Source organism: Carcharodon carcharias, chromosome 24 (genome assembly GCF_017639515.1).
Source record: "Carcharodon carcharias isolate sCarCar2 chromosome 24, sCarCar2.pri, whole genome shotgun sequence".
Classification (NCBI taxonomy): Eukaryota; Metazoa; Chordata; class Chondrichthyes; order Lamniformes; family Lamnidae; genus Carcharodon; species Carcharodon carcharias.
The window spans coordinates 25,446,469-25,472,451 of NC_054490.1; the positions used below are offsets into that span (position 1 = coordinate 25,446,469).

The window sequence follows — 25,983 nt, forward strand, 5'->3', positions numbered from 1 at the left end:
ACTCTCTCGTGTGAGGACTGTCTGGAAATCCACTTGTCCTGTATTTCTCTGGGCAGCAGCTGGGAGGACTGCTTAAGTTATTCTCTTGCTGCTGCCTGCATGTCTTTGCTGTCTGAGCATGCACAGACCACAGTCAGCCACCAGAGCACAGCTGGGCTTCACTGGAACAATGCAGTAAGCCAAGGACAGACATGTGGGCAAGAGAGCAGGGTGGAGTGTTGAAATGGCAAGTGACAGGGAGGTTTGGGTCATTCTTGCAGACAGACCGCAGGTGTTCTGCAAAGCGGTCACCCAGTTTACGTTTGGTCTCTCCAATGTAGAGGAGACCGCATTGGGAGCAACGAATGCAGTAGACTAAGTTGGGGGAAATGCAAGTGAAATGCTGCTTCACTTGAAAGCAGTGTTTGGGCCCTTGGACGGTGTGGAGAGAGGAAGTGAAGGGGCAGGTGTTACATCTTTTGCGTGGACATGGGGAGGTGCCATAGGTGGGGGTTGAGGAGTAGGGAGTGATGGAGGAGTGGACCAGGGTGTCCCAGAGGGAACGATCCCTAAGGAATGCCGCCAGGTGGGTGAAGGGAATTCCAGGTAACTCTGTTTTTGTTTTGGATTTCCAGCATCCGCAGTTTTTTGTTTTTATTATTGTCGTAACCAATGTTGCCCGTAGGAAACCTCCAGGCTCCCAGGGTTGGGAATCAGCGCGATCCAGGCATGGAGAGCGGAAGGAAAGCCATCATTTTGCTGTTCGCCGCGTAGGCCAATTTTATATTGTTGAGTCTGCCAACGGTGGTAGTTCAAGTGGGCCGGCACCACGTTCGAACATCTCGGGCTTGGCTATACAGATCCGAGATATATTGCCATTGTATGCATATATATGTTCGCACATTTGAAGTCTTGTGTAAACACGTGCATTTATGCTGCTCCACAAGCCAAATTCAGGGAAGAACTAATTAACGTCGTGAAATAGCCTTGGACGTTTAATTTGTCATCGGTGGAAAATGTGAAAATCAAATCAAAACATCCCGCCCTTCCTAGAGCACAATGACAACCTGTGATTTCATATATAATGGCTGCCTTTCTGTTACAGAATCACAAGAATCATAGAGTGCAGAGGAGGCCCTTCGGCCTATCGAGTCTGCACCGACACGCGAGAAACACCTGACCTAGCTACCAAATCCCATTTACCAGCTCTTGACCAATAGCCTTGAATGTTATGACGTGCCAAGTGCTTATCCAGGTACTTTTTAGAGGATGTGAGGCAACCGGTCTCCACCACCCTGCCTGGCAGCGCATTCCAGACCGTTACCCTCTGGGTAAAAAAAGTTTTTCCTCACATCTCCCCCCTAAACTTCCTGCCCATCACCTTGAAATTATGTCCCCGCGGGACTGACTCTTCAACTATGGAGAACAGCTGCTCCCTATCGACGCTGTGCACGTGCCTCATAATTTTGTGCACCTCGATCGGGTCGTTAGACGGACAGGTTTTGTTATCTTGAAAATGAACATCCAACAGAAAAATACTTCCATAATTTGGTGCGTTTCATGTCCCATGCTGCCCAAGACTGAACACATCAATTTCCTGCTAAAACCTTGTATTCAACAACCCCGGATTCAAAGTGAACAGACAATGATTGCGGTTCAACTATGGAATCGAAAACGTGGCGGTCAGCGTTTATCGCCTTACAATTCAGCTACTAGAATAATGCATTCCGTCGAATTCATCAGTAGATTATTTTAATATTGAAACAATGAAGGGTGTAATTGTTAAATGGTGATTGCTCATCGTTTATCTGTAATATTGGCGTGAATGTTACGAACCTGGCTTCCCCATCAGATGCCGCTCTCCATTGTTTCCAGGAGTGATAGAAGAGGGTACTATCTCCCGGTCAGTGTCTAATGATGGAGGCAGCAGGCATTTGGGTCATCAATATGTGGTTAGATTTCTCTTTTTTGGTGCAGATATTGGCTTAAACTATCGACTGGTCGCGGAAATGTCACTTTCTTATAACAGGGTAACAGAATTCTGGCCACCCAGACCTTGTGGCCTCTACCCTCCAGCCAAGCAAATGGTTCCCATTATTGGCCTGCCTTGTATCAACATCTCCTGCCTATTTTTATTCTTCCACACATTGATTTCCCCCTTTAACTTTTAAATAGTTTCTGTCTCTGTGAGTTTCACCAGTTCAGAGTTTACCACGTGAAGAGGTTTCTCCACCATCAATTCTAAATAGATTTTATATTCGTTGTCTTATCGGTGTCTTTTAGTTCTTCATCTCTCAGGTAATGGGAGCTGTCGTCATCTGTTTGTCCAGCCATAAGGACACAAGAAATAGGAGCACGGGCACATCACATGGCCCATCGAGCCTGCTCCGGCATTCAATACCATCACGGCTGAGCTTGATCTTCAACTCCGTTTTCCCGCCCTCTTCCCATGTCCCTTAATTCCCACAGAGACTAAAGCTCTTCCTCCTTAATGTAAACCGCGTGGGCAGAACTCGACAAATAAAATCAATCCGATATCAACAAACCAAGCGCGGGAATGTCAGGGAAGTGGAGTTAAGACATTTAAATGATCATTTTGTCTTGTAGGTGGTTGCTGGTCTTTGTTTATGGTGAATAATGTGATGAATGCCTTTGATAATTTGAACATTACTGTTGTAGAACGCATTAAGCTTGTATCACTGTATGTTATGTAAGCCTTTAGTCTGTGGAGCTTGTAACATTTAAGGTGCAGGATGACCCACTCCTTATTAGATTTGCTCTTGCCTTAGTAACAAGATTGGTACCCTCTTAGAGCTTTTGGATAGGTCACCAGATCAGTTCATGGGTCAGTGAGCAGTCTTTAGTCAATCAGACTTATTGGTTAGAAGAGGAAAGCCCCAAACAGGGATAAGTGACAGGAAGAGGCCACATATAACGTTTTAAAAGTCGTGAAAAGAGCTACAGTTATTAGACTTCAATTGTAGTGGGCTCGGAGGAAAGCCCGTGCAATCAAAGTGAGCTGAGCAGAATCCCTGAGTGTCCAAAGAAGGAGCAGGAAGTTCGTGACTCTGTGCTGCATGCTATTGGGACAAAGGTACCACTTTGGAGCAGGGCTGTTCTGCTTGGCATGGCCGAAGACCTGGAATTGCGCTTATAAATTGATTCTTGAGTGTAATTGGAAATCCTGGGCAATGTAATCTATGAAGGTAAGATCAAAATCATGCGATTATGGCCTGTCATTGAAGCCATCCATATTGGAGTGACCCTTGGAGAGAATTCAAAGACAAGATTTTTGAAGGTGAAGGTTGGACACCCTCATGAGAGAGACAGATTTTCATTAAGTTTAACTCACACTGTGACTAATATTTGTATGGATATTTGAGAAATCTATGGCATCTGTTTGGGCATATTTGCCATTTATTGTGTAATGTGGTATGTTCAACCTCAGTGGGCTGCTTAATTCACATGTACCCCATACTTAAGCAGAATATTAGCATATAAGATAGATATTGTGAATCGGTTTACCTTTTGGAACTTGCATAGTAAATATTTTTTGTTTATAACTATGGAATCTCGTAGATCTATTCTATTAGCATGTGTTTAAAACACATTGTTTACTTCAAACAATACATCATTGGTCCCTAACCAGATCTCCCCCAACACCGGTAGTGTGGCCAGGATCATAACAACATCCAAAATATCAGGAAAATGGAGGGAGAGATTCCAATAAAACCACTCCTAGGCCTCTTTATTTTCATGGCTAGAAAAAAAGAGAGAACTGTTTATCTGCATTGAATGTATTGTACTGCATTATTTACAGTATCTCTGTATGAACTGGTCATGAAGCAACTATCATGTGGCATGCATGATTAAGATACTCTAAAGAATAATTCATACCCAATAAATGACATGGTTAAACTTATTCTGGACAGTGCAGTGCCATTCAATAACTTGTGGTATTTTGAAGCAAAGATGACTTATTTGGAATAAAAACAGAAAATACTGCAAACGTTTAGCAGGTCTGGCAAGATCTGTGGAGAGAGAAAGAGTTAACGCATCCAGTCCATTTGAATTCTTTGAATGGCTTTGGGTGGTCCTGATGTTCAGACCCAATAGAAATGCAACCCTTTCTCATTCTTTCTGATACAGTGTCATTTAATGCTGCAATGATCACAGAATCACAGGGTTGTTATAGCACAGAAGGGGGCCATTTGGTCCATCCTGTCTGCAGTGGCTCTCTGAATGAACAATGCACTTGGAGGGTTCTTCCCATAACCCTGCACATTGTTCCTCTTCAGACAAGTATTTCATTCCCTTTTGAATGCTTCGATTGAATTCACCTCCACCACACTCTCAGATGCTGCATTCTAGCGCATTATCAATTAAAAAAACAGATCTAATGAGCCTAGAGCTCACTCTCATCAACAACACTCAAGAAGCTCAACACCATCCTGGAAAAAAGCAGCCAGCTTGATTGGCACCTCCTCCACCACAATTAGCTTGCACTCCCTCCACCACTGACGCAGTGTCAGCTGTGTGCACCATGTACAAGATAAACTGCAGCAACTCACCAAGGCTCCTTTGACAGCACCTTCCAAACCCGAGAACTCTACCATCTAGAAGTACAAGGGCAGCAGATGCATGGGAATGCCACAACCAGGAAGCCCCCACACCCCCCCTCCGGCACCCCCCCCCCCACCCCACCGCCGCGCCCCCCCCCCCCCCCCCCCCCCCCCCCCCCACCCCCCAGGCCACTCACCATCCTGACTTGGAAATAAATTGTCGTTCCTTCGCTAGTGCTGGATCAAAATCCTGCAACTCCGTCCCTAACAGGGCTGTAGAGTCGTAGAGCTATACAGCACAGAAACAGGCCCTTTGGCCCATCATGCCTCTGCTAGCCATCAGGCACCTATCTATTCTAATCCCATTTTCCAGCACTTGGCCCATAGCCCTATGTACTATGGCATTTCAAGTGCTCAGCTGAGTACTTCTTATATGTTGTGAGGGTTCCTGCCTCCAGCACCCCCTCAGGCAGTGTGTTCCAGATGCCATCCACCCTCTGGGTGAAACGATTTTTCCTCAAATTTCCCTAAATCTTCTAACCCTTACCTTAAATCTATGCCTCCTGGTTATTGACACCCCGCTAAGGGGAAAGTTTTCTTGTTATCTACCCTATCTATGCCACTCATAATTTTGTATACCTCTATCAGGTCCGACCTTAAGCCTTCTCTGCTCGAAGGAAAACTACCCTAGCCTATCCAGTCTCTCTTCATTGTTGAAACACTCCAGCCCAGGCAACATCCCGGTGAATCTCCTCTGCACCCTCTCCAGTGCAATCACATCCTTCCTGTAACGTGGCGACCAGAACTGCACACACATCACTGTGGGTGTTCCCACAACACCTGGACTACAGCTGGTCAAGCAGATAGCTCACCACCACTTTCACAATGGCAAAGGAGGATGGGCAATAAATAGATAAATAAATAAATTGCCAGCAACGCCGACATCTCATGAAAGAATAAAATCTCTCTCTGGCTCTCAGGGAGACAGGAGGCCTGGTTCATGGGCCTGGCTGTCATTCACCCGCCCACCGCCAGGGGGAGTCGAGGGAGGGTTCGATAGTGCTCCTTGCTCAGTTGCTCAGCTGGGGTGGTGGAAGGAGGGGGTGGAGCCAGGCTGTCACTCACTCTTGTGTGTGGTTGTCCAGCGGAGGCGGTGACAAGCGTGCGCTTGTGTGGGAGCGCGAGTTCGTTGGTGGGGAGGAAAGTTCGGGGGCGGAGCCGAGTTGTCAATCCTCCAATCTGTCGATTGTGCGTCTGCGAGCCCGCGAGCGGCGTGTGGAGGATTCGGAGGGGGATGGTGGGGTGGGGGAGGAGGGAAGCTGTCGGTCACTTGTCCGCTGTTGTCAAGCGGGTGAGAGCGAAACAGCAGCGCGTGCGCGCCGGTGATGTGGGGGCGGGTGGGGACGGCGCCGAACTGTCACTCAACATGTGGGCCGTCCAGGGTTGACTGGGGGCGGGGGCGAGGACGGAGGGATTGGGGGCGGGGGAAAGGGGGTGGAACCAACGTTCCTTCGTTTGCGCGTGGTGCAGAAGGGAAGAGGAACGAGCGGAGCCGAACTGTCAATCAACGCGCGGCGATTGTCAAGAAACGAGCGGGCCTGGAAAGAAAACGCGTGCGCGGAAGGGGCGGGGGGAGGGGTCGGCGTGGAGGGGGCGGGGCCGGACTGTCATTCAACGTGCGGTCGTTGACTGGTGACGACACAGCGCGGGGGCGGTGACCGTCGCGCGGCGGCGGCTGCGGTGGTGGCGGTTGAGGGAGGGTGTTTACCTTCTGACTGAGATGTCAATCAGGATGCGCGAGGACGAGCAGCCCGTGCGCGCCCCCCACCGGCGTAAAGAGGGGGGGCCTCGTGTGAGGCGGAGAGAAACGGGCTTGTTTGGAGAGCGCGCGCGCGCCCCTTCATTGCGGTTGGTCAACGTGGGCGCGCGCACTCGGGGCCGCGCGCTGTGACGTTTTGTGTGTGTGTGTTTGCTTTTCCCCCCACCCCCTCCCCCAGGCTGGGATTAACATGGCGGCGGCGGCGGGGAACCGGAGCGGGCCAGCGGCGCAGTGTCACCGGGCAGGACCAGGACCAGGACCGGGACCGGGACCCGGAGCTGTGGGGCTGGAGCAGCAAGAGGAGGAGAGGCGGCGGAGGCGGAGACAACAACAACAGCAGCAGCAGCAGGGCCCAGCTCTGGGCCTGGCCGCGCCCTGCGCCGTGAAACAGGAGCTGGAAGAGGAGCAGCAACAACAGCACCGACAGGAGGAGGAGGTGGTGAAGGTGGAAATCCAGCAGCAGCATCAGCAGGAGGAGGAGGAGCAGCAGCAGCAGCCGTCGGAGGATGGGGCCCGGCCCGGGCAGCCACCGGACTGCCCCCTTTACTCGGCCACACAGGCCCAGGCTCAGGCCCAGAGCAGGAACGGGGCCTCGGGCAGAGAGCGGCAGCAGGTCAGTGGGAGACCGCGAGGTGAGGGCGGCGGGGATTTAACACCGTCCGTTACCCTCAGTGTGAGGGGGCAAGGGGGGGGATTAATGCTGTCACTTACCCTCAGTGTGAGGGGGCAAGGGGGGGATTAATGCTGTCACTTACCCACAGTGTGAGGGGCAAGGGGGGAATTAATGCTGTCACTTACCCACAGTGTGAGGGGCAAGGGTGGGATTAATGCTGTCACTTACCCACAGTGTGAGTGGCAAGGGGGGATTAATGCTGTCACTTGCCCACAGTGTGAGGGGCATGGGGGGGATTAATGTGTCACTTACCCACAGTGTGAGGGGCAAGGGGGGATTAATGCTGTCACTTACCCACAGTGTGAGGGGCAAACGGTGATTAATGCTGTCACTTACCCACAGTGTGAGGGGCAAGGGGGGATTAATGCTGTCACCCACAGTGTGAGGGGCAAGGGTGGATTAATGCTGTCACTTACCCTCAGTGTGAGGGGCAAGGGGGGATTAATGCCGTCACTTACCCTCAGTGTGAGGGACAAAGGGGGATTAATGCTGTCACTTACCCACAGTGTGAGGGACAAGGGGGGATTAATGCTGTCACTTACCCACAGTGTGAGGGACAAGGGGGATTAATGCTGTCACTTACCCACAGTGTGAGGGACAAGGGGCGATTAATGCTGTCACTTACCCACAGTGTGAGGGACAATGGGGGAATTAATGCTGTCACTTAGCCACAATGTGAGGGGCAAGGGAGATTAATGCTGTCACTTACCCTCAGTGTGAGGGGCAAGGGCGAATTAATGCTGTCACTTACCCTCAGTTTGAGGGGCAGGAGGGATTAATGCTGTCGCTTACCCTCAGTGTAAGGGGCAAGGGGGGTTAATGCTGTCACTTACCCTCAGTGTGAGGGGCAAGGGCGAATTAATGCTGTCACTTTCCCTCAGTGTGAGGGGCAGGAGGGATTAATGCTGTTGCTTGCCCTCAGTGTGAGGGGCAGGAGATAATAATGCTGTCAGTTACCCTCAGTGTGAGGGGCAAGAGGGATTAATGCTGTCACTTACTCTCAGTGTGAGGGGCAAGAGGGATTAATGCTGTCGCTTACCCTCAGTGTGAGGGACAGGAGGTATTAATGCTGTTGCTTATCCTCAGAGGTGCAGGAGGGATTAATGCTGTCACCCTCAGTGTGAGGGGCAGGAGGGATTAATGCTGTTGCTTACCCTCAGTGTGAGGAGCAGGAGGGATTAATGCTGTTGCTTACGCTGAGTGGATGGGGCAAGAGGAATTAACATTAATACATAACCCTCAGTATGAGACAGAGGGGGTATTAATACTGTGACTTATCCTCCATGTGAGGGACGGGGGTATTAATGTTGTCGCTTATCCTCTTGAGGTGCAGGGAGTATTAATACTATCAGTTACCCCCTGTGAGCTAAGGGGTATTAATACTGTCACCCACTGTGTGAGGGTCCGGGGGTATTAACATTGTCCGTTACCCTCAGTGTGAGGGAAGGGGAGTATTAATACTGAGGCACAGCAGGAGGATTAATACTGTCAGTTACCTCAGTGTGAAGGGCAGTGAGTATTATTACTGTCATTTACCCATGGGGTGGGGGTGGGGGGGGGGGGGGGGGGGGGGGGGGGGGGGTGGTGGTGTTGGTGATTAATACCGTCAGTTACCCATGTGAGTAACTGGAACATTAATACTGTTGCTTACCCTCAGTGTGAGGGATTGGAGCTATTATGCTGTCACTTACCGTCTGTGAGAGTAAGTTAGTTACCTCAGTGTGAGATACTTCTGGGGAATTAATACTGTCAGTTTCCCTCGGCGTGAGGGATGGGGCTATTAATACTGTCAGTTACCCTCAGTGTGAGGGGCAATGGTGTTAATGCTGTCAGCTGCCCTTAGTGAGGGCAGGGAGGATTAACACTCAGTTAACTTCAGTGGGATATTAATATTGTCAGTAACTCAAAGTGTAAGGAACAGCAGGAGGATTAATACTGTCAGTCACTGTGTTATAGGTGAAGGGAAGCTGATGGATGTGCTGTACTTAGGTTTCCAGAAGGCATTTGAAAGGTGCCACGCCAAAGGTTATTGCGGAAAACAAAAGCTCGTGCTGTGGGGTCAACAAATTGGCATGGATAGAAGATTGGCTAGCTCACAAGAAACATAGGGTAGCCATAAATGGTTTTTTTTCTGCTTGGCATTATATAACATGTGGCATGCTTCAGGGACCAATGCTTGGGCCTCAACTTTTTACAATTTATATCCCTGATTTGGATGAAGAGACTGAAGGTATGGTTGCTCAAATTGCTGATGAAATAAAAAGATAGGTAGGAAAGTAAGTTGTGAAGAGGACATAAGGAGGCTACAAGAGGACATAGGCTGAGTGGGCAAAGTTCTGGCAAATGGAGTATAATGTGGAAAAATGTGCAATTGTCCATTTCAACAGGAAGAATGAAGAAGAAGAATCATACTATGTAAACAGTAAGAAATTGCAGGGATCTGGGTGTCCCAGTGCATGAATCACAAAAAGCTAATATGCTGGGACAGCGAGTAATTAGCAAAGCTAGCAGAATGTTATCACTTATTGCAAGGGGATTTGAATTTAAGAGTAGGGAGATAATGCTTCAGTTGTATAGGACACAGGTGGTACCACTTCTAGAGTACTGCGTACTGAGTATGATGGTCTTATTTAAGGAAGGATGTCAATGCATTGGAAGCAGTTCAGAAAAGGTTTACTATGTGAATACCAAGAATGGGCTCACTGCCTTATGAGGAAAAATTGTATCCACTGGAGGTTTTTAGAAGAGTAAGAGGTGACTTTTTTTTTACTTTTATTCATTCATAGGATGTGGGCTGACTAGGTCTGTATTTATTGTTCAGAGGGCAGATAAGAGTGAACCACGTTGCTTTGGGTCTGCCGCCAATGTAGGCCAGGCCAGGTAAGGATGTCAGATTTCATTCCCTGAAGGACACTTATGAACCAGATGGGTTTTTACGGCAATCAGCAATGGTTTCATGGTCATCATCAGACTTTTAAATCCAGATGTTTTTTTTTAGTATTGAATTCAGATTTCACCATCTGCCATGGTAGGGTTTGAACCTGGATCCCCAGAACATGTAGTCCAGTGACATACCACGATGCCACTGCCTTCCCGACTTGATTGAAACATATACGATCCTTACGGGCCTTGGCAAGGATGTTTCTTCTTGTGGAAGAATCTAGAACTAGGGGGTCACTGTTTAAAAATAAGGGGTTATCCATTGAGAACAGAGATGAGAATAAATTTTTTCCCTGAGGGTAGTGAGTCTTTGGAACACCCTTACTCAAAAGGAGGTGGAGGCAAAGCCTTTGAATGTTTTCAAGGCAGAGGTAGATATATTCTTGACAAACAAGGTGGTGAAAAGTTATTGGGGGCAGGCGGGAGGTTGCAACCAGATCAGCCATGATCTTATTGAATAGCAGAGCAGGCTCGAAGGGCCGAGTGACCTACTTCTCTTATGTTCATATGTAGTTACATTTCTATGAGCAGGGAGATTAATACTGTCAGTTGCCCTCAATGTCAGGGACAGGGAATGGTTAATTTTGTGAGTTACCCTCAATAAGGGACAAGTTAATACTGCCAGTGACCCTCAGTGTGAGGGACAGTGAGTAATAGACCGAATGGGTAAATATTAGCACTGTCATTACTTATCATAACTTATTATTACAGTGTGTGATCGACAGTCTGAGTAATTGAGCGAGGTGATTTTACCCTCATGTCAGGGCAGTGTGTGAGGAGCAAAGTCAGTCAGTGTTAGAATTACATAATTATACACCACAGGAGGTGGCCATCCCACCCATTGACCCTGTGCTGGATTATTGTAAGAATAACTCACCCCCCACCCCGGCTCTTTCCCCAGCGCATTGCAATTTTCTTCTTTTTTGAGAAGTTTTCCAGTTCCCCAGCCTCGAGTCCCCTTCAAGCAATATATTCCGCCTCTTAACTCACTTGTGTTTGCAAAGAAAATTTTCTTCATTTCTGCTTGGTTTCTTTTGGCAGTTTCTTTAAATCTGTGACCTCTGTTTACCAACCCTTTGGTGACTTGAATACTTTCTCCTTATTTACTATTATCAAAAGCCTTCATAAGTTTGAGCACCTCTATTGGTTTTCCCCTTAACCTTCTCCACCCTGAGGGGAATCTCCCACCTGCTCCAGTCCCAGTACACTAACTGAAGTCCCTTATCCCTGGTACCATTCCCGTAAATTTCCAAGGCTTTTCCATCCTTCCTAAAGTATGGTGTCTGTAACGGGACCTGACACTCCTGCTAGTCCTGACCAGTGATTTGTAAAGTTTTTAAGTAGTAGTTTCCTCACTTTTTTTTTGCTCTTATTCCTGAAGCCCAAGGTCCTGTACATTGCCTGGTCTTTGTTGCAGGCGCTGTAAAATTTATTGGATATTGCTTCTTCTCATTCTTCCTTCCAAAATCTCTCACTTCGCACTTCTGTGTATTGAATTTCATCAGTGATATGTCAGCGCATTGTGCCAGTCTCTCTTTCTCCCCATCCTCCTGAAGCCTGTTCAACTCTTCCTTGCTATCTAATACTTTACTATGTTTTGTACAACCTACCAATTTTACAGTGGGGTCATGTTTACCCAAGTCCAACTCTTCATATATACCACAGAATCTATTATTAGCGCACAGTATTGATGTGAGGAATCATGGAGGTAGTGGCATTGCCACTGGCCTGGTAATCCAGAGACCCACGTTAATGCTCTCGGGACCCGGGTCTGAATCCCACCACAGCAGATGGTGAAATTTGAATTAAAAGGTCTAATGATAACCTTGAAACCAAGGAAATCTGCCATCCTCACCTGGCCTACATGTGATTCCAGATCCACAGGAACGTGGTTGACTCGTAAATGCCTCCCTGAAATTGTCTAACAATGAAACCTCAGACCACCGGACAGACCACCTAGGCACCGAAAACGACATGGAAAACCCAGCCCTATCGACCTTGCAAAGTAACATCTGGGGGCTTGTGCCAGCCTGACAGTCATACTCACTGAATCACACCTAACAGAACATGTCCCAGATACAGCCATCGCCATCTCGGGGTATGCCCTGTCCCACCGGCAGAGATGTCGGCGCAGTGGTATACAATCGGGACGAGTTGCCATTGGAGTCCTCAACATCGACACCGGACCCCATGAAGTCTCATGAAATCAGGTCGAACATGGGCAAGGATTACCACATAGCACCCTCTGCCCCCTCCCCACCACTCCTCTGGCCAGCTGATGAATTATTTCTCCTCTATGTTGAACACCACTCAAAGGGAGCACTGAGGGTGGTAGGGGCGCAGAATGTACTCTGGGTGGTGGAGTTCCATGTCCATCACCAAGAGTGGCTCGATAATACCACCGCAGGCTGAGTCCTAAAGGACATAGCTGCTAGACAGGTTCTGCGGCAGGCGGTGAGGGAACCAACGAGAGGGAAAAATATACTTGACCTCATCCTCACGAACCTGCCTGCTGTAGATGCATCTGTCCATGACCATATCGGTGGAAGTGACCACTGCACAGTTCTTGTGGAGACGAAGTCCCGTCTTCACATTGAGGATAACCTCTGTGGTGTTGTGTGGCACCACCACCATGTTAATTCGGATAGATTTCGCTTAGATCTCGCAACTCAAGACTGGGCATACATGAGGCGCTGTGGGCAATCAGCAGCAGCTGAATTGCATTCAACCACAGTCTGTAACCTCATGGCCCGGCAGATCTCCCACTCTACCATTACCACCAAGTCAGGACATCAACCCTGGTTCAATGAAGGGTGCAGGAGCAGCACCAGGCGTACCTAAAATGAGGTGTAAACACGGTGAGGCTACAACACAGGACTACTTGCATACGAAACAGCCAGTGATAGATAGGACAAAGCAATTCGACAACAGATTAGATCTCAGCTCTGCAGCCCTGCCACATCCAGCCATGAATGGTGATGGGCAATTAAACAGCTCAGCTGGAGGAGGAGGCTCCACAAAAATCTCCATCCTCAATGATAGAGGAGCCGAAGTGCATCATTGCAAAAGGTAAGGCTGAAGCACTTGCTACAATCTTCAGCCAGAAATGTCGAGTAGATGATCTGTCTTGTCCACCGGAGGTTCCCAGCATCCCAGATGCCAGTCTGCAGCCAATTCGATTTGCTCCATGTGACATCAAGAAATGGCTGTAGACACAAAATAATGCAAAGGCAATGGGCCCTGACAATATTCCACCAGTAGCACTGAAGACTTGTGCTCCAGAACTTGCCATGCACCTAGCCAAGCTGTTTCAGTACAGCTACAACACTGGCATCTACCCGGCAATGTGGAAAATTGCCTAGGTATGTCCTGTACACAAAAAGCAAGAGAAATCCAACCGGGCCAATTACCACTCCATCAGTCTACTCTCGATCATCAGTAAAGTGATGGAAGAGGTCATCAACAGTGCTATCAAGCAGCATTTGCTTAGCAATAACCTGCTCACTGACACTCAATTTGTGTTTTTACCTGGGTCACTCAGCTTCTGACCTCATTACAACCCTAGTTCAAACATGGACAAAAGAATTGAACTCCAGAAGTGAGGTGAAAGTGACTGTCCTTGACATCAAGGCAGCATTTGACCAAGTGTGGCATCAGTGAACCCTAGCAAAACTGGAGTCAACGGGAATTACGGGGCAAACTCTCCACCGGTTGGAGTCATACCTAGCACATAGGAAGATGATTGTTGGAGGTCAATCATCTCACTTCCAGGACATGACTCCAGGAATTTCTCAGGGTGGTGCCCTAGGCCCAACCATCTTCAGCTGCTTCATCAATGATCTTCCTTCCATCATAAGGTCAGAAGTGGGGATGCTCACTGATGATTTCACAATGTTCACCATTCGCAATTACTGAAGTCCATGTCGAAATGCAGCAAGTCCTAGACAATATCCAGGATTGGGCTGACAAGTGGCAAGTAGCATTTATGTCACACAAGTGCCAGGGAATGACCATCTCCAACAAGAGAGAATCTAACCATCGCCCCCTGACGTTCAATGGCATTACCATCGCTGAATTCCCCACATCCTCAGGGTTACCATTGACCAGAAACCGAATTGGACTAGCCATAAAAATATTGCAGCTACAAGAGCAGGTCAGAGGCTAGGAATCCTGCGGTGAGTTACGCACCACCTGACTCCCCAAAGCCTGTCCACCATCTACAAGGCAGTGTAATTGAATACTCTCCACTTGCTGGATGAGTGCAACTCCCAAAATACTCAAGAAGTTTGACATCATCCAGGGCAAAGCAACCCATTTAATTGGCACCCTGTCCCCAAACATTCACTCCCTCCGTCACCGACGCAAGGTGGCAGCAGTGTGCACTATCTACAAGATGCACTGCAGAAACTCACCAAGGCTCCTTAGGCAGCATCTTCCAAACCCACGACTGCTACCATCTAGAAGGACAATACATGGGAACACCATCATCTGGAAGTTCCCCTCCAAGACGTCCACCATCCTGACTTGGGCACATATTGCCATTCTTTCACTTTCGCTGGGTCAAAATCCTGGAACTCCCTGCCTAACAGCACTGTAGGTGTACCTACACCACAGGGACTGCAGCGTTTCAGGAAGTCAACTCACCACCACCTTAAGGATGGGCAATAAATGCTGGCCCAGCCAGCGACATCCAAATGAATAAAAAAAAATGGTAGTATTGTGAGTAATTCATCAGGATAATTAAACTGTTTGGAGACAGCAGAGCGTATTCCGTAATTTCCAGTATTGCTGTAAGGGCCAGGGTTAGCATTATAGTGATGTGAGGATTAATGTTCTGAAAGAAAAGTTATACCAGTGATGTTTTGGCCCAACTGGCTTGGCGTTGGCACTTCTCCTTCATGCCAGCCAATAGTCCTGGTCCATTTTACCTGCCTTGTTGCATTATCCTTTCAACCATCTATCCAAACTAATCGTGACATAGTTTCTGCCAACACCACTAGCCCTAGAGTTAAATCCCATACCCTTGTATCTCTAGTGAAGTCTCTCCACCTCTCCTCTAAATCTCATGGATTTAACCTGGTATTCATTCACACCACACAAGTGCTAGGCAATGATTGTCTCCAACAAGGGAGAATCTAACCATCTGCCCTTGGCGTTCAATGGAACTAGCTGAATTCCCCCCACTATCAATGTGTTGGGGGTTACCATTGACCAGAAGATGAACTGGACCAGCAGTATAAATACTGTGGCTACAAGAGCGGGTCAGAGGCTGGGAATTCTGTGGAGCACAAGTCGCCTCCTAACTCCCCAAAATCTGCCCACCGTCTGTAAGGTACAAGCCAGGAGCATAATGGAATACTCTCTACTTGTCTGGATGAGTGTAGTTCAAACAGCACTCGAGAAGAGCTCTACACCACCCAAAACAAAGAAGCCCACTTGATTGGCAGTCCATCCACTGCCTTCAATGTTCACTCCCTCTACTGCCAACGCACAATGCCAGTGGTGTGTACCATGTACAAGATGCACTGCAGCAACATACTAAGACTCCTTCGACAAAACCTTCCAAATCCGTGACCTCAGCCACCTAGAAGGGCAAGGGCAGCAGATGCTTAGGAACACCACCACCTGCGAGTTCCCTCCAAGCCGCATACCATCCTGACTTGGAACTATCTCGTCATTCCTTTACTGTCGCTTGGTCAAAATCCTTCAACTCCCTCCCTATCAATACTGTGGGTGCATCTACACCACATGGACTGCAGCAGTTCAGAAAGCTGGCTCACTGCCACCTTCTCAACAGGCAATTAGAGATGAGCAATAGCTGATGACATGGCCAGCAATGTCCACAGCCTATGAACACTGAATTGGCAGAACAATTAAACAACTGCTTTAGTTCTGCTTTCATAGAGGAAGACATAAATCATTTCCCAGAAAAGCTAGGAAACCAAGGGACGACTGAGAAGGAGGAATTGAAGGAAATTAGTATTGGATAAAAAATAGTGTTGGAGAAATTAATGGGACCGAAGCCAATAAATTCCTAGGGCCTGATGTACATCCCCGGGTTGTTAAGGGGGTGGCCAAAGAAATAGTGAATGCGTTGGTTGTCATCTTCCAAAGTCCTATAAATTCTGGCACAGTCCCGGCAGATTGGAGGATGGCAAATGTAACCCCACTATTTAAAGAGAAGGGAACAGGGAAGCAAACAGGGAATTTCAGATTGGCTAGCCTAACAGCAGTAGGGAAAATGCTAGAATCTATTCTAAAGGATGTGATAAGAGGACACTTAGAAAATATCAGTGCGATTAGACAATGTCAACATAAATTTATGAAATGGAAATCATGTTTGACACACCAAGTGGAATTTTTTGAGGATGTAACCAACAAAATAGATAAGGGGGAACTAGTATGTGTGGTGCAATTGGATTTTCAGAAGGCTTTTGATAAAGTCCCATATAAGAGGTTAGTGTGCAAAATTAAAGCACATGGGGCAGGGGGTGATATATTGGCATGGATTGAGAATGGTTAGCAGACTGGAAATAGAGAGTCGGTATAAATGGGTCTTTTTCAGAATGGCAGGCGGTGACTAGTGGCGTACCACAAGGATCAATGCGTGGACCCCAGCTATTCACAATATATATCAATGATTCGGATGAGAGAACCAACCGTAACATTTCCAAGTTTGCTGAAGAGACAAAGGTGGGAATGTGAGTGGTGAGGAGGATGTTGAGGCTTCGAGGTGTATTAGACAAGTTGAGAGAGTGGGCAGATACATGGCAGATGCGGTATAGCGTGGATGAATGTGAAGTTATCCAGTTTGATAGGCAAAACAGAATGGCAGAATATTATTTAAATAGTGATAGAATGAGAAATGTTAACCTACAAGGCACCTGGGTCTCCTTGTACACCAATCACCGACAGCAAGCATGTAGCTGCAGCAAGCAGTTGGGAAGGCAGATGACATGTTAGCTGTCATTGTGAGACAACCTGAGTACTGGAGCAAGGATGTCTTGCTGCAGCTGTACAGCGCCCTGGTGAGACCACACCTGGAGCATTGTATGCAGTTTTGGTTTCCTTATGTAAGAAAGGATATACTTGCCAAAGAGAGAGTGCAGTGAAGGTTCACTAGACTGATTACTGGGGTGGCAGGATTGTCGTATGAGGAAACATTGGGTCCACTAGGCCTGTATTTGCTGGAGTTCATTTTGAAAGAGTAGGACAGACTGAATAATTGGTGAGTTTTCCTCTGGCTGCGGGGAGGGTGGTCTAGAACAAGAGGTCACATCCTCAGAATACGGATTAGGCCATTTAGGACTAAGACGAGGAGAAATTTCTTCAGAGGGTGGTGAACCTGTGGAATTCTCTACCACAGGCTGTGGAGGGCAAATCACAATGTATTTAAGAAGGAAATAGATTTCTCGACTCTAAAGACATTGAGGAGCTTGGGGAGATAGTGGGAGTGTCGCGTTGAGATAGGGGAGCAAAATGATCATATTGAATGGCAAGGAAGCTTCGAAGCGCTAAATGACCTACTCCTATTTTCTATCTCTCTATGAGGGATTCTCATAGTGTTACGGTTTCGGAGCTGTGATGGAGAGTGCGATTGTACAGTATGAGGGTCTCTGGGCTGTGATGAAGGTGGTCATACAGTGTGAGGGTCTCGGCTTAGATGAGGGTGGTCATACAGTGTGAGGGTCATAGGACTGCGGTAGAGGGTGCTATTGTACAGGAGTGAGGATCACAGGGCTGTGATGAAGAACACTGTTATGCAGTGTGAGCACCTTGTGGCTGTGATGTAGGGTGCTATTCTACACGGTGAAGGTCTCGGGGCTGTGATGGGGAGCACTTTTCTACAGGGTAAAGGTCTCGGGCATGTGATGGAGAGTGCTTTTCTATAGGGTGATGGTCTTGTGGTTGTGATGGAGAGCACTATTCTACAAGATGAAGGTCTCATGGCTGTGATGAGGGACTGTTGGTCACTGTTGAGGTCTCATGGCTGTGATGGGAGCACTGCCGTACAGTGTGAGGGTCGCAGGGCTGTGATGAAGGGCTGCTCTCGAATATTGTGAGGATCTTGGGACTGAGAGAATTGCATCGCAATGCAGTGTGAGGGTATCAGGGCTATGATGGGGTCATTGTCGTGCAGCGTGAGAGTATCAGGGCTATGATGGGGTCATTGTCGTGCAGCGTGAGGGTATCAGGGCTATGATGGGGTCATTGTCGTGCAGTGTGAGGGTATCAGGGCTATGATGGGGTCATTGTCATGCAGTGTGAGGGTCTCGGCTATGATGGGGGCATCGTCGTGCACTGTGAGGGTCTCGGGGCTGTGATGAGGGGCTACTGGTGAACGCTATGAGGATATCAGAGGCTGTGGCAATTGCACCGTCGTGCTGTGTGCGGGTCTCGGTACCGTGATGGGGGCTGCTCAGTCACGGTCGTAGAGTTATAGAGCACAAAAACAGGCCCATCGTATCCATGCTGGGCATCAAGTACCTATCTGTTCTAATCCCATTTTCCAGCACTTGGCCCATAGCCCTGTATGATATGGCATTTCATGTACTCACCTAAATACTACTTAAATGTTGTAAGGGTTCCTGCCTCTACCTCCCCCTCAGGCATTGTGTTCCAGATTCCATCCGCCCCCAGGTGAAAAAATTTTTCCTCAAATCCCTTCTGAACCACCTGCCCCTTACCTTAAATCTATGCCCCCTGGTTATTAACACCTCCACTAAAGGGAAATGTTTCTTCCTATCTGCCCTTCCTCATAATTTTGTATACCTCTATCGGGTCCCCCCTCAGCCTACTCTGCTCTAAGGAAAACAACTCTAGCCTATCCAGTCTCTCTTCATAGCTGAAATGCTCCAGCCCAGGCAACATCCTGGTGCACCTCCTCTGCACCCTCTCTAGTGCAATCACATTCTTCCTATAGTGTGGTGACCACAAGTGAACACAGTCCTCCAACTATGGCCTAACTGGCTTTTTATACAGCTCCAACATAACCTCTCTGCTCTCATATTGGCCTTGGCTAATGAAGGCAAGTATCCCATATGCCTTCTTAACCTACTGTGCTGCTGCCTTCAGGGATCTATAGACATATACACCAATGTCCCTCTGATCCTCTGTACTTCCTAGGATCCTACCATTCATTGTGTGTTCCCTTGCCACATTAGTCTTCCCAAAGTGCATCAACTCACACTTCTCAGGATTAAATTCCCTTTGCACTGCACATCTTACCAGCCCATCTATGTGATCCTGTAGACTAAGGCTTTTCTCTTCACTATTTACAACACCATCAATTTTCATGTCATCTGCGAACTCATTGATCATACCTCCTATATTCACGCCTATATCATTAATGTACACTACAAACCTCCAAAGGCCCAGCACTGACCCCTGCGATACACCACTCGTCACAGGCTTCCAATTGCAAAAACAGCCTTCGGCCATTACCCTCTGCCTCCTGCCCCTTCAACCATCACCCCCTGCCTCCTTCCGCAAAGCCAATTTTGGATCCAATTTGCCAAATTGCCCTGGATCCCATGGGCTCTTAACTTCTTGACCATTCTCCCATGTGGGCTGCTGCCAGAAATTGAGAGGATCTCAGGGCTGTGACAATTGCATAGTCGCGCAGTGTGAGGGTCAAGAGAGTGCTGTGATGCAATTTGTGGGTCTCAAGGCTGCAATACAGTGAGAGAGTCTTGGAGCTGTGATAGGGGAACTGTTGTGAATTGTGCTGGCCTTGGGCAGCGATCCCTGTAAGCTGAGAGCTCAGACAAAGCAAGAGGCTAGCTGTCCACAAGTCGGCCTCAAAGTTACCACACATGCACACCATGCGCACTTAAGAAAATCACCGACACATTACAAGAAAAACTTAGTGTGTGTAGGATTGGAGACAGTGGCCCCTGAACCTTTTCCTGGTGTGATCCCATTCTAATGTCTCAGACGTCATGGCCCAAGAGTGAAAATTGTGCAAGGGAGAGGGTTATTGAGCGGCGGGAGGCAGGGTGTGTTGGAGACCCAAGGTTGACTGGGATAGGGTTATTAATCTGCTGGATTTTCCCTAAAGAAAGTGCAGATCCACGTTTTTATTTTTGTGCATGTAGCACCAATCGAGCCTCAGAGAACAGACAATTAAGTCATTTCCACTGACAGAGAGGAAAAGAAGAACTTTTAAAGGGGCCTTGCAGTCGCCAAAACTGTGTTCAGGCTCCACGGCCACCATGGCTGCCTCAGAGTTCGCGACCCCAAAATCTCGTCTCGCTACTGGGTCACGATCCAGTTTGGGGACTCCTGATGTAGGAGTTTGATGGGGCAGAATGGCATAATGCTTGGACCTTGGTTTTGAGGGGTCACTATAAACATGACGGCACAGCAGCATTCCACCAATCTGATAATCAAAAAAACCTAAATCGTTTTGGGTGTTGATTTAGTAATATATATTGATTGGGGCTCTTGGACAAACTCCCCTGCTCCTCAAAATAGCAGCATGGGATCTTTGATGCCCAATTGAGAGGGAAGATGGGCCGCGACTTCTCTGATGGTGTGCACTGCCCCTATGGCAGGGCAGTGCTCTGTCAGTGATAGTGTCAAACATTGGCGTAATAGGTAGTCCACTTGACTTTGTGTCAGGAGTTTGTGGATTCACATTCCAGTTCGGGCTTGAGCACCAAAATCAAAAAGCTGACACGTCAATGCAATGCTGAGGGAGGGTTCCGTCTTAAGGGATGTGAAACCACAGCCCTGCCTGCCGTGTCTGGAGGAACAGAGCAATTCCATGGCACAATTTTGACCAACAGCAAGGGGGGCTATCACCAGTGTCTTGGCCAGCATTTATCTCTCAATCAACATTAGTAAAGAAGGCTATCCGGTTATTCTGACATGACTGCTTGTGGGAGTCTGCTGTGCACAATGTTGCTGCCATGTTCTACACATTACGATAATAACTACATTTCAAAAGTACTTCATTGGTTCTGAAGCACTTTGTGGAGTCCTTTGGTCATGAAAGGTGCTTTATAAATGCAGGTCTTTGGCCTGTTCGTACCGACCCTCTGATCGTGTGTTACTCCCTTGGCTCATTGCCGGGGAGTGTCAGCCTGAATTATGGCCCCAAGTCTTCGGAGTGGCTGTATAAATACATGACCTTCTGGTGCAAAGCCGAGAATGTTTGGGCTGAGCCACGGCTTCTTGTTCACTGCCCTGCAAGATCCAACTTCACCTTCAGTCGAGGAGCAGGTTTGCTTTCAGGCGTGCACCCGAACTGATGGGGAATGGATTTTTTCGGACACCCTGTGGTGCCTGGTACAGTGAAGCTCAATGGAAGAAGACAAGGAGTGGCAGTGTAAATTTACACCATGGGCATCTTCCAAACTCTGGTGTGGGTACACGTGGAATTCTGATTGATTCAGGAACATGCACTCAGAGATCAAGAGTAAGCGGAAGATACTCTAGGTTCTGTGTGACCCCAATATTTCCCCACTCACCAACACCTGTGTGAGAGCCTGAATAAATACGGCCAGCTATTCTATCCACTGACTGCGTTTCGTGATATCCCTCTATGTGATGTACCCAGTGACTAGGTTGACTGATGTGCCCATTGATCTTTCATGCATTCATGCCTCTCCCACACTAATGATAACAGGCTGTCTGTATATCTTTCTCTCTAGTTCTCCGAGAACCGGAGGATCCTGATTGTAGACGAGCAGCAGCAGCGGGTAGAGGAGGCCGTGCTGTGCCAGGAGGTGGATTGGGACCGTACCGACAGGCAGGCTGGCGGGCTGGTGTGGCTGCGCTCGGAGGGCTGGAGCCAGGATATGGACGAGCCGGGAAAAGTGCTGGTGTCGGTGGCCGGCCTGCGGGGCCAAGAGCAGCTTCCGCCGAAAGTGCTCCAGGGCCTGGCCCGTGACCGGCCTGGGGCTTCCCCGGCACAACGCAGGCGCAAGTCGGAATATCCCCGCCGACGGAGCTGCATCTCGTTCACCTTTGGCGGCGCGGAGGGCGAGGAGCCGATGGAGATCCGGTAAGTAGAGACCACTTCCGGTGATGGGTGAGCTGCTCGGGGGGCCCTGAGTGTCTAGGGGCCCTGCGGTGGTTCAGAATGGAAACCGCTTGAGTTCGCAACTGGCAAGCAGTCGTGTTCTGAGACAGTGCACCAGGCGGAGAACGAGAATCAGTGAAGGCTCAAATCAAACGTGTGCGAGTTGCAATTTTGAAGAGTGATCAGTTATCAAACACACCAAAGGGGTTCTTCCCTTCCCATGTGTGCACAAGCCACGCAAACAATGAAAGTTTTGTTACACCAGTGGATCTTTCCTGTAGGCCACCAACATGTGGGACAAATAAGGAGGATCAAATCTGCAGGGAAATTACAACGACATACAGAATCTACATTGGAATGATAATGAGGACCTTCAATTATCTGAATGTAGGCTGGGGATGTAATAGGATAAAGGATAGAGAGGGGAAGAGTTTATTTATCTATGTACAGCAGAATCTTCTTGATCTCAAAATGTTTCTGGCCCAAGGTGGAAGGAGACTTTGCTGTGTGTGTTTCTTTGGAATGCCATAGGTCAAGCCCATCAAGGGTCAGTGAAATGGACTTCTAGGACTCAGTGATCAAAGCATCATAAGGTTTAGGTGAGCTATGGCAAAGGACAAAGAACAATCTGAAGTAAACACACAAAACTGGAGGTCGGCCAATTTCAGTGAGTCAAGAACAAGCTGTCCCAAGCAAAAGTGAAATGGGAAGTTAGTACAGAAAATGATTGGGAAGGCAAAAGGAATGTAGGCGTTTATTGCAAGGGGAATGGAATATGAAAGTAGGGAAGTTTTACTGCAGCTGTACAGGGTCTTGGCGAGGCCACTGCTGGAGTACCATCTACAGTTTTGGCCTCCTTATTTGAAAACGGATAAAGTTGCTTCAGAAGCACTTCAGAGGAGATTCACTCGATTCATTCCTGAAATGTAGGGCTTACCTAATGAAGGAAGGTTGAACAGGTTGGGCCTATACCCGCTAGAGTTCAGAGGAATGAGATATGATCTTATTGATCCCGAGGTGACTTGATAAGGTGGATACCAGGAGGATGTTTCCACTTGAAGGGGAGACAAGAGCTCAGCGATGCAGTTTAAGAATATGAATTTAAAATTGGAGATGAGAATTATTTTTCTCTGAGGGTCATTATTCTGCAGAGTTCTCCTTTGCAGAGAGCAGTGGAGGCTGGGCCATTGAATATATTGAAGGCTGAGTTGGATAGGTTTTTAATAGGCAAGGGAGTGGAGGGTTATGGAGGACAGACAAGAAAGTGGAGGTGAGACCACAACCAGATCAGCCATGACCTGATCAAATGGTGGAGCAGGGTCGAAGGGCCGAATGGCTTACTCCTAAGTCCTATCTTCCTATGGACCAATGGGCTGCCTTTTAAAGAGGAAATAGTTTGGGCTCAGTCAAGGTAGATTCCCACGAGAAGGGCAGCCAAACCCAGAGTTCTGGGATGTCTCGAGCATCAGGTGAAGCAGGAAAATGTATATGATGGCTGATATCAGATCGATAATACAAGTAAGAATTAGGAACTTCAAGTAGATGGAGAAAAGATGGCCAAGTTGGTTATGTTCTCCTTTGAGATGCTTGAAAGGAACTTCAGAATCATGAGAGACCCAGACAGAATTGCTCAAAAGAAACTTGATCCCGTTGGCACAAGAGTCACGAGGATGCAGATTTAAGGTGCTTGGCAAAAGAAGCAACGGTAATATGAGGAAAAGATCTTTTTTGCGTGGCATGTTTTTAGGGTCTGGAATGCATTGCCTCAGAGCGCAGTGGAAGCTTTCAAAAGGGAATTGGATAAGCACCTGGGCAGGTTGTGGGTGGGGTTGGGGGGGGGTGGCGGTGGGGAGGTGGGTGGGGGGGGGTGGGGGGTGGGGAGCGGGGAGGTGGGGGTGAGTTCCCGAGGCAACGGGGAAAGAGCAGGGAAGTGGCAGATGTTGGCGTCGTGGTAATGTCACTGGACTAGTAATCCAGAAACCCAGGCTAAAGACCAGGGGGATACGGGTTTAAACCCCATCACAGCAGCTTGATGGAACTTGAATTCAGTTAATAAAAAAAAAAATCTGGAATTGAAAACTAGCCTCAGTAATGGTAACTGTGAAACTGTCACCGATTGTTGTTAAAAACCCATTTGATTTCAATTTGGTTCCCTTGAGGGAAGAAAATCTGCCACCCTTACCTGGTAGGCGTAAATGTGAGTCCTGACCCCACAGCAATGTGGTTGACTCTTAACTGTGCTCTGAAATGGCTTGAAGCCATTCAGCTCAAGGGCAATTAAGGATGGGTATCAAATGCTGGCCATAAGACATAGGAGCAGAAGTAGGCCATTTGGCTCATCGAGTCTGCTCCGCCATTCATTGAGATCATGGCTGATCTGATGATCCACAAATCCATTTTTCTGCCTTTTCCCCATAACCCTTGATTCCCTTACTGATTAGAAATCTGTCTATCTCAGAATTGAATATACTTAACAACCCAGCCTCAACAGTCCTCTGCAGTAAAGAATTTCATATGGTCGCTACCCTCCAAGAGAAAAAATTCCTCCTCATCTCTGTCTTAAATGGGTGACCCCTTACTCTGAGATTATGCCCTCTGGCCCTAGACTCTCCCACAAGGGGAAACAACCTCTCAGCATCTAACCTGTCAAGCCCCCTAAGAATCTTATATCTTTCAAGGTCGCCCCTCATTCTTCGAAACTCCAATGAGTACAGGCCCAATCTACTCAATCTCACCTCATAAGAAAATCTCTCCATACCCGAAATCAAGCTAATGAACCTTCTCTGGACTGCTCCAATGCCAGTGTATCTCCCCTTAGATAAGGGGATCAAAACTGTTCACAGTGTTCTAGGTGTGGCCTTGTATATTTTTAACAAGACTTCCATATTTTTCTACTCCATTGCCTTTGAAATAAAGGCCAACATTCCATTTGTCTTCCCTGTTACCTACTGTACTTGTGTGCTAGCTTTTTGGGATTCATGCTCGAGGTCCCCAAAATCCCTCTGTGCTGCAGCTTTCTGCAGTCTTTCTCCATTTAAATAATATTCGGCTGCTCTATTCTTCCTGCCAAAGTGCATAAACTCACATTTTCCCACATTATATTCCATCTGCTAAGTCTTTGCCCACTCAGTTAACCTATATCCCTCTGTAGACTGTGTCAGCCTCACTGCTTGCCCTCCCTCCTGTTTTCGTGTTATCCACAAACTTGGGGATAGTACATTCACTTCCCTCATCCATGCCATTAATATATCTTGTAAATAATTGCAATCCCAGCGCTGATGCCCACAACGCCCACCTCCTGGGAAAGAATAAAGGAAAAAAAGTGGGGCTAGCTGATTTGCTATTGAAGAGACCTGGCATTGAGACGATGGGCCAAATGGCCACCTCCTGTAACAATTTATGACTCCATGAAACCCGGAGAATTGTCAACAATCTTTGCTTTTGGCTGAGTTTGCTGATCTCAGCCAGACCAAAAGTAGTAGATGTCTCATTTATGCTTGTGCAATTTTGGGCCAAGGGGTGTTAAAAGAGGAAAGTATGTGCTGATTATGTTGCTGGGTTCGAAGAAATTAGGTTGGAGGTGGTTTCTGGAGAGCATAGGCACAAAGCTGAATGATCTGTTTTTTTTTGTGCTGTATGTCCTGCGTAATTCTATGTTCCTGTGTTAACAGCCACCCCCTTCACAGGCAGTCCACAGTGTAGTATCAAGGAGCAGGTTGCATTGAGTACCTAACATGTATTATCAGGGAGTGGCCCCCCGTTGTGCAACCCCCTACCCCGCTTTAGACGATTTACTGTTTTAATGATCATTAATTTCACTTTCCCATCCGCTCCACAAAACTCTTTCATGGCCAAAAATAACAACCTCAGTCCTGAATATACTCAACGACTGAGCAGACACAATCCTCAGAATAAAGAAATTTCTACTCACCTCACTCCTAAATGGCTGACTTGTTAACCTGAGGCTACACCCTAGTTCTTG

At 47.8% G+C, this 25,983-nt stretch overlaps 1 protein-coding gene across 5 annotated transcripts in view; it reads left to right on the forward strand.

Annotated features, from left to right (window-relative positions):
• Positions 1 to 6,354: 6,354 nt before the first annotated feature.
• The window catches only part of LOC121269419 (E3 ubiquitin-protein ligase ZFP91-like), a 79,856-nt gene continuing 60,227 nt past the window's right edge, over positions 6,355 to 25,983 (forward strand). The window contains exons 1-2 of one of the 5 annotated variants that reach the window (XM_041174036.1): positions 6,355 to 6,973; positions 21,631 to 21,983. In XM_041174036.1, coding sequence (XP_041029970.1) covers positions 6,551 to 6,973; positions 21,631 to 21,983 — 776 coding nt within the window. In that variant the 5' untranslated portion in view covers positions 6,355 to 6,550. The remainder of the gene's footprint in view (positions 6,974 to 21,630; positions 21,984 to 25,983) is intronic. The other 4 variants (XM_041174035.1, XM_041174034.1, XM_041174037.1 and 1 more) reach the window with 4 other exon arrangements.